The following is a 15,430-nucleotide window of genomic DNA, read 5'->3' as shown; positions in this document are numbered from 1 at the left end:
AGAAAATAGTTTAAATCACAAATTAGAAAAGAAAAGAAACTAAAGTCGAATGATAAAATTAGAAAAGAAATAAGTATTTTTTAAAATATAAAATTTAAATCAGAGAACAACTATAAATTTTTTATTAAAGGGTAAAATTATAAAGAAAAAAATTAATTTAACAAAAGGATAAAAAAATCAAAAGAGTGAAAATCAATTTAAAAAACAATAATAAATCACAAATTAGAATTGAAGAATAAAATTAAAAATAAATAAAAATTTTATAAAAAAATAAAATTCAAAAGAATAATAAAAATATTAAAAATAAATCAATGGAGGTTGATAGTAACGTGGAATAGAAAAGTAAAGTCACTCACGAATTAGATTAAAGCTTTAGAAAGAGTATTAATGAGAATAATTCATAAGAGGAAAGGAAGTATTTGCAAGAGTTTACTAAGGCCTGCAATGAAGGTATTAAAGATTAGAGTAATATATATTTTGTCCCTACCATTAAAATTGCATCCGGCTCTTTATACAGTCTTAGGCATGTTTAGTATTATATTTTGGAAGTATTTAAAAAAAAAATTAAATTTTTTTATATTTTTATTTATTTCAAATTAATATTTTTAAATTATTTTAATATACCAATATCAAAAATAATTTTTAAAAATTAAAAAACATATATTATTTTAATATAAAAAATATTTTAAAAAATAATTATCACAACACTCTAAAACATATTCTTAAAGCAGGCCCAGAGGAATCTAAAACATATTCTTAAAGCAGGCCCAGCAACTCTCAAGAAGTATTTATGCATCTTCATTTCTCCTTTAAGTCTCCAGCCAAGCTAAGGAAAAAATCATATTGATCTCTGCTCATTTTCATTTATTTAAATTAATTACTTTTGAAAGTATTTAAGATTTTTAAGAGCAATTTCTTGAGTTTAAGACCTTTTAGTTAATGTACACATTTAATTAGCTAATTCAGCACTACCATTTTATACTGATTCGGATAAACACTAATCTGGTCCTGATTACGGCACTGAAAGATAGTGTTTGAAGCATTCTATATATTTGCTGGAATGCCAGGGCAGATCTGAGATTTTGGCAATTAATCCTATTTTAAAATGTTCATAAAAAATTGTTTCAAACTATTAAAATAGTGTTCATAACTTTTTCTTTTTATATATAAAACATCTTCTATATCTTTTTTCTTTTGATTTTAACATATAAATTTTAATGTGTTTGATTATATATTTCTTCATGTCACCATTCGCCATTGAATATCCATCTTTCTAGTATTAAAAGACCATTGAAATAATTCTCTCAACTATGCATATAAAATTTTAATATCACAAATCCATTTTAAACCTAGAAAAAATGATTTTTTGTTTTTCAATTAAAACCCTCAAATTTGGGAACTATATATTCAATTTAAAACTGATAATGAGATTGCATCTACCAAGCCAGCTTAGATAGCCCATAATGGCCGTGGTTCAATTCATATATTAATTAAATAAATGTCTTATTCAAATAAAATCATTAATGTATGCTTTTATTTTTGAAATAGCAATGTATGGTCTGAAGTAATTGCTCATCCGATAATGAATCATAAGCCGCAGGTTCACTTCATTGAACTTGGAAGCAGTCGCATTTTCTCACCATTTCAAGGTATATACATGGATAGTGTTTATTTTTGCGATGTAACTGTGTTTTAAAAAGATATATTTTTTTATTTTAAATTAATTTTTTTATATGTTTTAAATTTTTTTTGAGGTATTGATATAAAAAATAATTTTTTTTTAAAAAAATTATTTTAATACATATCCATAAAAAAAAATATCTATCATAATTTCAAATTAATGACTTGTACGCACTTGCTCAAGAGAAAAAAACCAGCCACAAATATTGTTTTTTCATTATAATATATTTTTCAAAGTGTTTTTAATATTTTTTATATTTTAAAAAATAATTTAATATATTTTTTAAATATTTTTGGTTAATTTTGATATATTAATATTGAAAATAAAAAAATTATTTTAAAATATTTTTAGTTAAAAAATATTTTTTTAAATCACTCCACGTCACAGTACCAAATAAATCACAACTACATAGTAAAACTTAACCAAGACCAGCATGCTGTATATAATTAATAAATCAAAATTAATCCGTTGACTACGATATTGCATGCATAAAGGAATGTTTCTTAACTCATATTTGGAGGCTCAAACTTAATCCTCTCACTACGATATTGCATCTCAATCTAATAACGTAAATGAATAGTTTTTTTTTAATTATAAATTAAAATCTTTTTAAATTTGAAATTTATACAAGTTTATCATCATCTTATATTTAATTTGCTTAATTTAATTAAGGAAGATAATAAGATTCAAACACAATAAATAATTTTATATTAGTCTAGCATACTTGTTGATCAAATGAAAAATATTTTGACTTGAAATTAGCAAAAAAATATAGTATTTCAAGTTGTATTGCATGAGGTGAAATTAACCTTGCCTCATTGATCATTATATACGCAAAACACAAAGGGTCCAATCAGGAAGATGGATAAGAAGCCATCAAATATGCAGGGATACAAGCAGAGCTCCTCCAGACCTTGGAGTGCACCTTGAGGATCTCTCTAGCTCTCTCCTTGCTCTTCAAACTACTATTCACTTGCAAAATCAGGCACAGCTTGGCCACAGCACCAACCTGCAACATTTCTTGGAGAACCGTAGAAGTTGCAGAGAACCTACAAATGGAGCACAGAATTCTCACTGCCTTGTCACTTGCAACATGAGAAACCCTAAGTATTTTCTTGGAAACAACTGCGAGTCCTGCCCCGTGCTTCAATAACTCTGCTCGTCCATCAGCACAACCACAAAGCAGTTCTAAAACAGCTAGAATAAGCTCACAAGCTCTCTTGTCTGATGTATCAAGAAGAAGCTCGATCAAGACAGAAACTGCACCACCTTCGACGGCTTTGATTCGGTTTCTTCCCCACGGACAAATTTCCATGAGAAGCTTCAATGCTGCCTTTGAGGCCTGTTGTGAGATCTGATCATCAAGTACGCGTACTATCTCGACAAACATTTCCGGTCTGATACTAATCAAATGCGTTGGATCTGCCACTTCGAAAACGGACTTCAACAACATTGTCGCATAAGCTCTAGATTGATAGCTACTATGCTTCAAGATTTGCAGCAACGACTCTAGAAACCGATCACCATCGTTGATTATCAGATTCTTTAATTGCCTCTGTGATATTTTGAGATGATAAAGAATGTTCAATGCTTCATCACTTGCCCTTGTGAACTCCGATTCATTATCATCGCTGTCTATCTCAACTGAAGTAGAATCATCAGTTTTCAAGATCGAAGCCAAGAAATCAACTACACCAGCTTCCTCTAGACAGCTTCTATTCCTTTCACTTTCAAGCGTGATTGATCTAAGCCTTCGTAGGCTCTTCAGCAGCAAGTGTGGAAATTTCTTAGCATCATTAAGGAGTTTGGAGATCTGGGCTCTGTCAGCGAGCGGCTTCGGAGTTGGGATTCTCTCGATACCGAACGAGGCATTGAGGGTGCACCATGCTTGGATCAAACGACGAAGGGTGTGGTTTGGGGTGAGATCTTTGGTAAACAACTCTTGCTTTGTAACTGGGCAAGTTTCATTTTTGCATGAAAATAACCATTTCTCAATGTTCTCTCTATCATAGGTAATCCCAGTTGAGACTGTAACTGGATCTCTCATGAGTTGAAGGGAAATTGGGCAAAGAAAATGATAAGGAACATCGATTTGATCCATTTGAAGAACAGAGAAGCAAACTTAACAATACACAAACAAAACTAAAAAAGAGAAGCTGAAAGAATATGATCAAACGTACCAAGTGCACTGATAAATAAGAATATAGAAAAATTATAGTAAAAAGGGCTCTAACTTGAATATCTAAACTCAAGAAACAAAAATAGCACTTGAATGGCCGAAAGGAGGTAAGGAGAGAACTCTACCATTAAAATCTGAAAATGGAATTTCTTGAACGGATTTGTTTAACTTCCAAACTTGTCTGCTAGAAGTTGCAAGATAGCTTTTTATTATTCAAAGTTGTGGGGGGGAGGGATGCGGTTTTATATGTGTGTGGAAGTTGTTGAAGCCAGCGAAAGTCAGCACACCGAAAATCAGAGAGGGCATTAATCTTGGACCTTTTCCAAGGTTTTGGAAGAAGAAAAGCTCAAAAACTAAGAGTTGACTTTAGCTTTATATAAAGAAATGAATAATTGGGAGACTATTCCCTTGTATTGAGACAAGAGTCGGTGTTCCAATGTGTGCTCTATGTGTCCTAGATGGGCCTTTGACTTCCATCATTTTTCAATAACAGAAGGCGTCCAGATCACTAGAGATGATGCATGGATGGTGCCGGCAGCCTCTCATGCGCCTCATGGGGTTTCCTACGCATTAACTTCACGTGTTGCTGTCTTAGCTCCTAATTGCACCTATTCTCGATTCCCATTTTTGGTTTCTTAACTAGACAGGTAATATTCCAAGGATCTGGTCCATTTAGGGAAGCTCGAAGTGTTTTTTTAAAAACACCTATTGTTTGACTAAGTAATCTTTAGGTATGGAGAAGGGTGCAGCCTGCATTTCTAAATCAAAAAACATCGTCGCGTTGATGTTTTTAGTTTGGAATATTGCGGACTGCACCCTCTTACAAACAGATTTTAATAACTATTATGTTTAAATTTATAATAAATATTTAATTTTTACACCTAAATAATTGAGGGATGCCATTGAACGTGTACCAGTTAGGGAAATGGTCTTGCAAGATTTAGAGTGTTTTTGTCAGCGTGGTAGCGGTTGCTTTTCAAATAATTTTAATGTGTTTATCAATGTGGTAGTGGTTGCTTTTCAAATAATTTTTTATGTCGAAATACATGATAATGATATTTTTTTATTTTTTAAAAATTATTTTTAATATCAACACATCAAAACGATTTAAAATGTACAAACCATATTAAATTTTAATAAAAATAAAAAAAAATTGAATTTTTTAGGAACGTAGGTTCAACCGCGTTCCCAAACACGGTCTTAATGTTTGGTGTTCCTACATTTTTGACATGGCCTGGCTAATGATCCCTCAACTTTTTCTTTTTTTTCAATCCGGACCTTGATGACCATTATATATTCAGATTTTACCTCATCATCAATCAATATAACAGTCCAGAATATGGGATTGATCTATCCTTGTTATATATGTGATACTCCGTGAATTGTCCTTTCATTTGTAAAAGGGTTGGTACCGTATGTTATATCATACACAAGTAGTTATAGTCTAGATGATTTGTATGAGGTAGCTTTCTATGATAAAATAAGTTGGAAAAATTGGGTAATTAGTGTAGAGTTTTTTAAAAATTAAAAAAGTGAATAAACAAAAAAAATAAAAAGTTCAGGTAAAAAAAATTACTATTCAAAAACACGACATATAATTAATTATTATTTATTTATAATTACATGTATTACTTTTTTCTAGATTTTATTTTTAAAAAATTATTTCAATTCAAAAACTTAAATTATTAGATAAGATTTCAAAATATGATTTATATTATTTTTTATTATATTTTTTTAAGTGAAAGTTTTTTAGCCTTAAAACTTGTAAGAATTCATACTATTTTGTGCTTGATTTTTATCAAATAAATAAAAATAATAAAATTTAAATTTATAATTACTTAATTATTAAAATTCTGTTATCATATTAAAGAATTATCTTAACCTAATAATTTAAATTATTATATAAAATGTTAAAATATAATTTATATAAGTTTCATCATCACAACCTTGCACTTCTGTTCAATCACTTGCAAATTTTTAATTCCTATCTCTTTGTCTCTCTATCTCTCTCAAATGAGAGCCTTTTCATATTTTAAGCAACAAATTAATCTTCTCTCAACATATTTTAGGCTTTTCAAAACTTGGATTCTAGCTTTAAGCTACCCTTCTTCCTTATTTTCAGCAACAAATTAATCCTCTTTTTGCAGGTAAGAGTGTAAAACTAAAACCTTACTACTGCCTATAATTTAAACACATACGTACGAGACTAATGGTAAGGAGAACAGGTCTTGGCCAGTTCATCCAATAACAAATGTGCATATGAAGTTACCACGCTTCTAAAATATAACATGTTTAATTGCCTTGGCCAGTTTATCCAACTTATTTTGTTTTTTTAAGGTATAAACTCAGTGATGAAAACTTAGTTTTTTTTTTTTATTATTTTTCATGACAATGAGAAATGTGGTATATGAAGTTATCACGCTTCTAAAATATAACATGTTTAATTGTTATTTATATGAAGTGTAATAATTATATTGTCACGCTCAAGAATAATAATATTTAATAAATATTATATAAAGCATGATAAAATAAGAATATGTTATTTTGTTGAAATGTTTTTAATGATCCGGAATAGTTCATGTTTTGGAGTTTGTTTTTAGAAGCTGAGATCGCGTAAATATCAATGAATTCATGTATTAGAAATCTTGAACAAGCCGAGCACGTAACTTAATTATCTAGATATTATATATCAAATCTTTGAGATAAATTAATATCTAATCTGTCAACTGTAGCTAACCATACTATTATGGTAAACTGTATATCACTTTTTTAAATAAATAAATAATAGTCTACAAAAAGACACGATCTCAAATCTACTAGTCGTAGACAACGAACCAGTTGGATCGACGATGGCTTATCGGCACGCTTCCTGAGGCAGTTGACTTGCAAATAAGGAAAATAAAATCATCGCTGCCATCTGCCACTAGCTAGCGGTCCATCATATTTCTCCTTTTATTAATATTTTTAAATTAAACTAAAGTCCATCACAAACTTTTCCACCTTCAATGTTGTGCTGCTACGAGCCAGAATTTATTAATTGGCTACGGGATATTCCAGCTAGTTTTTTTTTTTTTTTCCATGCATGCTTCTCTTTTTACGAACTTGTACATAACCTTCCATATATTTTTTAAAATGAAAAATATTTTATAATAAAAAATAATATAAAATCATCTATTAAATTTCATGTAACCAATAGTTAAATAGTTATTAATTTGAATTTTATTTTTCATATCCATCTAATTAAATTAAATATAAAATAATTGTGGGTACTTTCAAAATCCTAAAAGGTTTTTATTAAAGAAATTTTTATTAAAAAATAATATAAAATCATTCATTTTCACTTAATATCTTAAATTTCCTTATTAAAATTAATTGAAATTATTCATTGACATTTTAAGAAAGAAATATGAAATATCTATTACACATGACATAAATGGAATGGTAACTTAATGGTTATGAGCTTCTTATTCTTACAAATAGCATACGATTCTATTTATTTATTTTATACGGTGTAGCATTTAAAATTTTCTTTTTGTAGTAAACTCTCAACATAATATACGTGCACACGTATTAATGGGTGTGTTTAAAAATAGGGTATATCTATATAATTTCTCATTGAATTTAATAGTTGAATTTGAGTTTTTTTTTTAATAAGATACTAGGATTTTGTGAAAGAAGAAGGTTGAAACTAGAAAGAAATATACATGATAAATTAGAATTGAAAAATTAAATTGGTAATAAATAAAAATTTAATAAAAGAATCAAGAACAAAAATAAACAATAAAAAAATAAAAATTAAAGTTGAAATATCAAAAGCAAAGAGGTCTAACCTATATTTTTCAGGATATAAAGAAAAAACAAGATAAAAAAAGATATCATGAGAAAAAGGATGCGACAACTTATCCAACAACATGATAGACAAATATTTTATTTTATTGGAAGGCATCACATGCAGCGCTCAAAATACATGGGTGCCTCCCACGTGTTAGTATATTTTTCAAATTAATTAATATTTAATTGATGCTAAAAGATAAAAATATTATTGATTATCAATAATGATTTTGCCTTTAGCTTTAGTTTTTTTCTATTCTTATGTATTTTCTTGATAATTTTATTTTCTATTTAATCACATTACTTGAACAAGTAAGCGGGCTGACAAATAGTTATTATACTATATTTTATACCCAAGCAATTCTGTGAGGCAAACTTTAATGTTAATTTTTTTAATTACTCAATAATTAAAATAAAAATTCAAAAATTTAAATTCTAGAAGAGAAATGTATTTTTAGGTTAAAGTCCACATTCCTTATTTATGCATTTATCATTTTGATGAAACAATGTCATTTGTTTCACTAATAATGTTTTTTTTTAATAACTGTCATAACTCATGTTTTTAGTCTAAAAAAAACTGCATAGTGCCATTTTAAATAACATTGTACTACTTCTTCTCCCATGCGAATACAAAGACAGGGGAGAAGAAGATTTTTCAAATGTTTTTTTCTTCTTCTTCCTCCTCTTCTTTTTCTTCTTGGTGCAAGTGGAGAGTGCTCAACTATTCAATGGCTCGAACAAGTCTGACCCAACCCAAAATGAGTGGGCCAGGTTCGGCCTGGTAAAAAAAATATTAAAAAAATATTTTAAAAAATTTGTGATTCTTCCGCGTATATTTCTGCTAAGTTTTGCTTAATATTGGGGTATTTTTATATCGTAAAAATACAAATCCGATATTAAAATATATAATTTTCATCAAAACATTAAAAAAAACATGTTTTGTTTTCATACATATGGTCAAGTCTGTCAAAGCTAAAAAAACTCATATTGTATTTTCATACAACAAAGAAAAACTTCAAAAAAAATATTTTAGCATGAATTTTTGGCTTTAATAACCAGGTTATTAAAGTTACGAGAACTTTGTTAATATTTCAAAAATTTGAGAAAAATTATTTTTTTTCTTTTAATATTAAGGATTATGAATTTATATGTAAAACGTATTCTCGATATTGAAAAGGTAGTTCTCTTATTGATGTTAGGATAGTTATGTTTCACCTTATACGATAAAAATCTCCTTATCAAGAAGGACTTTTCTTAAACCGTAGATAGGCCAACAATTAGAAATACAATGAAACCTTAGCATTTATCAGACAATTAAACAATGTAACTTACCTTAGGTAGGGCGTATTTAGGATATTAATACCTTTTCTTTATGCAACCAATCCCCATACCTCATCTCTAAGACTAGTTAAGGTTTCTAATAACCAAAATACTAGGTGGTGACTCCCATCTCATTTTTCCACTAATAAAAAATAAGAATTCCTTATCTCCCTATATTTTCTAGATACACACACATGAGTGAAGGTGGACGATTGTCGCAACGCCGCACATGTGTGATAAAATGACGACTCCACTAGGGACCTTGTGAACTAAGCTTTGTTTTTATCTGATTATCGTGTTTTATTGTTTGGTTTTGTGTTATTGTTAATTTTCATTTCCTCATTTGCTCATACGCTTTAATTTTATATAATGCATGGATCATTCACATTTGAGGGGAATTATAATGAGAAAACTTTAGGTTAAGTAGGGGACTAACAACTTACCTTACAACTTTTAGTCAATGTTTAAGTTTGTGTAAACCTCAACTTTTCGCTGAGAGCTTAGATTGGTAATGATATATCATCCTATTATCTATTGAGCCCCCATATTGCCTTCACGAGGGTGATCATTAGGACAACAAAAGACCTTTTTAAGACTAGGTAGAAAGCCACCCACCATGTAATGGCCCAAACCTATCCTTGGAGTATGAACTCCTTAATACACATACACATGCATTTTCATCGTACACATACATCCATTCATTGTAAATAACATATATACATACATGCATCAGGTTGAAATATAGGTCCTGAGAGAGTTTACAACACCCGACTTCGAGCGAGAAACATGGAAGATGAAGAGCGCGCTCATCATGACGCCCATTTTCAAGAATAGTTAGAGTCTTTGAAGACATATGTGGCTCTCCTCACTAGCTTATTCGAGAAAACACTGAGAAATACCTCTGGTGAAGGTCCTTCTAACCGACTAGTCACCTTTAATAAAATTCCAATAATAATTTAGCCCAAAGAATTGGTGCAAGTGGAGAGTGCTCAACTATTCAATGGCTCGAACAAGTCTGACCCAACCCAAAATGAGTGGGCCAGGTTCGGCCTGGTAAAAAAAATATTAAAAAAATATTTTAAAAAATTTGTGATTCTTCCGCGTATATTTCTGCTAAGTTTTGCTTAATATTGGGGTATTTTTATATCGTAAAAATACAAATCCGATATTAAAATATATGATTTTCGTCAAAACATTAAAAAAAACTTGTTTTGTTTTCATGCATATGGTCAAGTCTGTCGAAGCTAAAAAAACTCATATTGTATTTTCATACAACAAAGAAAAACTTCAAAAAAAATATTTTAGCATGAATTTTTGGCTTTAATAACCAGGTTATTAAAGTTACGAGAACTTTGTTAATATTTCAAAAATTTGAGAAAAATTATTTTTTTTCTTTTAATATTAAGGATTATGAATTTATATGTAAAACGTATTCTCGATATTGAAAAGGTAGTTCTCTTATTGATGTTAGGATAGTTTTGTTTCACCCGATACGATAAAGATCTCCTTATCAAGAAGGACTTTTCTTAAACCGTAAATAGACCAACAATTAGAAATACAATGAAACCTTAACATTTATCAGACAATTAAATAATGTAACTTACCTTAGGTAGGGCGTATTTAGGATATTAATACCTTTTCTTTATGCAACCAATCCCCATACCTCATCTCTAAGACTAGTTAAGGTTTCTAAGAACCAAAATACTAGGTGGTGACTCCCATCTCATTTTTCCACTAATAAAAAATAAGAATTCCTTATCTCCCTATATTTTCTAGATACACACACATGAGTGAAGGTGGACGATTGTCGCAACGCCGCACATGTGTGATAAAATGACGACTCCACTAGGGACCTTGTGAACTAAGCTTTGTTTTTATCTGATTATCGTGTTTTATTGTTTGGTTTTGTGTTATTGTTAATTTTCATTTCCTCATTTGCTCATACGCTTTAATTTTATATAATGCATGGATCATTCACATTTGAGGGGAATTATAATGAGAAAACTTTAGGTTAAGTAGGGGACTAACAACTTACCTTACAACTTTTAGTCAATGTTTAAGTTTGTGTAAACCTCAACTTTTCGCTGAGAGCTTAGATTGGTAATGATATATCATCCTATTATCTATTGAGCCCCCATATTGCCTTCACGAGGGTGATCATTAGGACAACAAAAGACCTTTTTAAGACTAGGTAGAAAGCCACCCACCATGTAATGGCCCAAACCTATCCTTGGAGTATGAACTCCTTAATACACATACACATGCATTTGCATCGTACACATACATCCATTCATTGTAAATAACATATATACATGCATGCATCAGGTTGAAATATAGGTCCTGAGAGAGTTTACAACACCCGACTTCGAGCGAGAAACATGGAAGATGAAGAGCGCGCTCATCATGACGCCTATTTTCAAGAATAGTTAGAGTCTTTGAAGACATATGTGGCTCTCCTCACTAGCTTATTCGAGAAAACACTGAGAAATACCTCTGGTGAAGGTCCTTCTAACCGACTAGTCACCTTTAATAAAATTCCAATAATAATTTAGCCCAAAGAAAGAATGAGTGAACATGGTTAAAAGCCTCAACACAATCCAATATTTGTGCAGTAAGTGACACTTGCACCAGCCCTTACAGTCATGGATGCATTTGCTAATGAGTTCCATAAAGCCAAGTCATCTGATAGCATTGATCAAGATAAGAAGGAGGCGCTGCAAGCCAGAATCAGAGTAATTGAGGGGGTAGGCTTATATGATCCAGTATGAGCAATAAAGATGTGTCTGGTCCCCAAATGTGGTTGTCCCGAAAAAGTTTTGTGTTCCTGAGTTCATCAAATATAGTGAATTACAATGCCCTATGACTCATCTCAAGTCCTATTGCAATAAAATGATAGAATTAGTACATGATAAAAAACTACTGATACACTTCTTTCAAGATAGCTTAAATGGGGCAACATTGTACTGGTACATGAGATTGGACAACACAAAGATCCGGAGATGGAAATATCTGTGGATGCTTTTATCAAGTAGTAAAAGTACAACATGAACATTCCTCCTGACAGAACCAACTTGTCTAATCTAGAGAAAAAAGATAAAGAAAGCATAAGAGAATATGCTTAACAATGGCTAGAATCAGCTGCTCGAGTCCATCGTTCACTTTTGGACAAAGAGATGGTCACTTTATTTGTCGACACGCTCAAAGACCATACTATGAGCATCTGATGGGTAGTTCTACCCAGCAATTCACTGACGTTGTAGTAGTGTGTGAACATATAGAGCAAGGTTTTAAGAGTGGTAACATTTTTGTACCTACCGAGAAAAAAGGCTTTGACAAGAAAGAGGTCAACCATGTTGGAGATGATTACAGGTGTAAGAAAAGCTCATCCCAAAACTATCACACTCCATCCCAAATTATCAACATCAACTCTTCACCTCCCACAAATAAACCTAAGCCCCAAAACTTTCAAGGCAAAAGCCAAATTGGAAATTACCAAAGGGTCGAAGAACAACTACCTCCATTACCGCTACCCTTAAATGAGATGTACAAAAAGCTATTAAGCATTGGGCAAGTAGCTCTTGAACATCTAACACTTGTGCAGGCACCTTACCCTAGCTGGTACAAGCTAGAGCTTACTTACGAATATTATGTTGGTGTTGTTGGACATAGCATCCATACTTGCAACACCTTCAAGAGAAAACTTTTTCAACTAATCAAAATAGGGTGGATAACATTGAAAGACGCTTCTAATATGAATGTGAACCCTCTACCTAATCATGCTTAAAACGGTGGATCAATAAAGGCACTAGAGGCAGAATGCTGAAAAAGAACAGATGGTCAAGGTAGGGTACGAAAAAAGCAGCATAAATTTTAAAGGACTTGAATTTCGACCACAGTTTTTGTCCCCACCATCAATGAGACCTCTACAAGAGCTATTATGGGAAGGATAAAGCCTACCCTATTATTGTCTTTTATTTGATCATTTTTGCTTCAACCTATTTAAGTCTTGTTGGTAATTTGGCTCATAATGCCACAAGACTTTCTCTGTCAAATGAGTCTTTCTTGTTAATAAGATCATGTGTTTTCCTATGTTCAGAACATGCTTACATTTTTCTTGTTGTTTCATGCAAATAACACGCTGAGTATAATTTTTACTCACGAAACCACTGGTGTTTTCGCTTTTCTTCGCAAAACAATGCATGATCTCATGTTTACAAGGATTTTTGGGAATTCAAAGTTTATTACAAAACAAAAATCATATTGGTGTTTGTTTAAATAAACAAGTTCTGGAAATTCAGATGATTCCTTAGAAAGGTAATCATACACCTAGAAAACCTTGAAAAAAGAAAAAAAAAAAACAACACAAAAAAAACCATGAAGTGACTCAAAAGCTGAGTTTTATGTGAATGAATAATGAGAAATCACTTTGCATACTCGCATGAAAGCAAGGCTTATCGATCCTTAATGCATTCATTTAAGATGAAGAAATGTCATCTTTGATAATCCTTTCATGAAGATAAAAATGTACCCTTTACAGTCCTTTTTTAGCCTAGTAAAGTTTTTTTTTTTTTTTAGATGACCTTGGTTAGGATTACACTCCACATTGGGGGCAAGTGCAAGAGATATTCCAAAATCCCCAATACTAAAAAGTGCCTCAAATAACATTAGGGGGCATTAAATGATCAAAGATGCCCAAACAAAACTGGGGAACATAAAAAAAATCCAAAGGATCTAAAAGATCTAAGCTTCTAAAAAATAATTGATATGATGATGCTCAACCAAGTGAAGAATGAAGAAAACAAAGCGAAAGAGCCCAAGCCTAACACTGGGGGGCACGATAGACCATTTTGAAAATAAATTCAAATGACAAAAGGTCAAGAAACAAGCATAAGTGATCTTTAGTCTTGAAATCCCTTAAACACCTTTTGAGCTTACAAATATCCCATTCTTCATAACCAGTAGCCTAAGCCTATATTACATGCCTAATCAAGCCCTTTCTGATCAAAGGCAAACAATCTGGATTGGTAGACAATGTTTTCTCATGCAAACAAAGTCATTATTCATGCAAATAAAATGAATACTTTGAACACAAGTTCTTTGAAACCCTCAAATTAAATCTAAAACCTTTTTGACCAACCAAATATCATTGCATATTTTTCATCAAAATCAAAACAAAATGTTTTCATCACTTCTGAAAACCTCTCCATAGGAATTACTTGAATTTCTTCAGAATAAGTCTATTCTGAATCAATGTTAAAATGATTTTTGTGTCTGGAATAGCTTTAAAATTCCAAAAATTCTACATAAAACCAACTCATTGTCAAACCTTCCTTCACATAGCCTTATCCCTAAACCCGATTTGAATACTTAGGGGCATGATCAAGCTTGGGGGAAATAAAAAAAAATACATGGTAAGGTGGGATCCATGATTCCCTTTCTAAAAAATAACAAGAAAAATTAGAAAGTCTTGAGATAAAAGGTGGAGGACAAAGAAGTATGATGATATCAAGCCCTTCCTAGAAGTCAAGATCATAAGATACGACTCGAGTAAGCAAGAGCGAAGAAGCCATTGAAGTTTACTATCAACACTCCAACTTTTGAGAAAAGAAAGACACCATGAAGAAATAGGGACCTATACTTCTCAGGTAAGTATACATGCATATTGATCATAATGCATTGTTTTCAACATTGTCATATTAATGTTTCATCATCACCTTTTGGGTAGTGCGTTTTCTAACCCTACCTCATTTTGAGTGCGCCTTTGAGCCCTCACTTCTTAGGTAGTATGTTTTCTAACCCTACCTCCTTTCAAATAAGCTTTTGAGCCATAATCTCTTAGGTAATGCTTTTTCTAACCCTACCTCCTTTCAAGTGTGCCTTTGAGCCCTCGCTAATATTTTTCTAGATAGGTCACCATTACAACGTGACCAATTCTTCATGTTTTTTTTTTTATGTGGATAGATCATCGATTACAATAAGACCATTCTTCATGTTTCTTTATCTGGACAGGTCATCCATTACAATGAGACCACTCTTTCCTTTTTTCTTGGGTATGTCATCCCATTACAATGAGATCAATATTTTTTATGGGTAACTCACCCATTACAACGTGACCAATTCTCCATGTTTTTTTTTTATCTAGGTAGGTCACCCATTATAATGAGACCACTTTTTTTTTCCTTGGGTAGGTGACCCATTACAATGAGACCATCATTTTTAGGTAGGTCATCCATTATATTAAGACCATTTTTTCATTTTTTTTTTAATCTAGATAGGTCACCCATTGCAACAAGATCATTCTTCCACTGAGTAGGTCAACTATTACAATAAGATTACTTTGTCTTTTTTCCATTTGGGTAGGTTACCCATGAAAATAGAGTAAGGTAAATGTGCGTAGGCCGGTCGCTCGTGAAAATAGA

General features: G+C 31.3%; 1 protein-coding gene across 1 annotated transcript; it reads right to left on the bottom strand.

Moving 5' to 3' along the window:
* Window positions 1–2,435: 2,435 nt before the first annotated feature.
* On the bottom strand, window positions 2,436–3,865 carry LOC105123491 (E3 ubiquitin-protein ligase PUB23-like). Its single transcript, XM_011023121.1, has one exon. It carries the CDS (start codon window positions 3,780–3,782, stop codon window positions 2,535–2,537), a length of 1,248 nt encoding a protein of 415 aa, XP_011021423.1. The 5' UTR covers window positions 3,783–3,865; the 3' UTR covers window positions 2,436–2,534.
* Window positions 3,866–15,430: the final 11,565 nt, after the last annotated feature.

Source organism: Populus euphratica, unplaced genomic scaffold (genome assembly GCF_000495115.2).
Source record: "Populus euphratica unplaced genomic scaffold, PopEup_1.0 scaffold10.1, whole genome shotgun sequence".
Classification (NCBI taxonomy): domain Eukaryota; kingdom Viridiplantae; phylum Streptophyta; class Magnoliopsida; order Malpighiales; family Salicaceae; genus Populus; species Populus euphratica.
Note: the sequence above shows the minus strand (reverse complement) of the source record. Positions and strands in the feature narration are given on the sequence as shown.

Bases quoted from the DNA above. Each gene is read 5' to 3' on its own strand.
- LOC105123491 (XM_011023121.1), bottom strand. From the start codon at position 3,782: ATGGATCAAATCGATGTTCCTTATCATTTTCTTTGCCCAATTTCCCTT.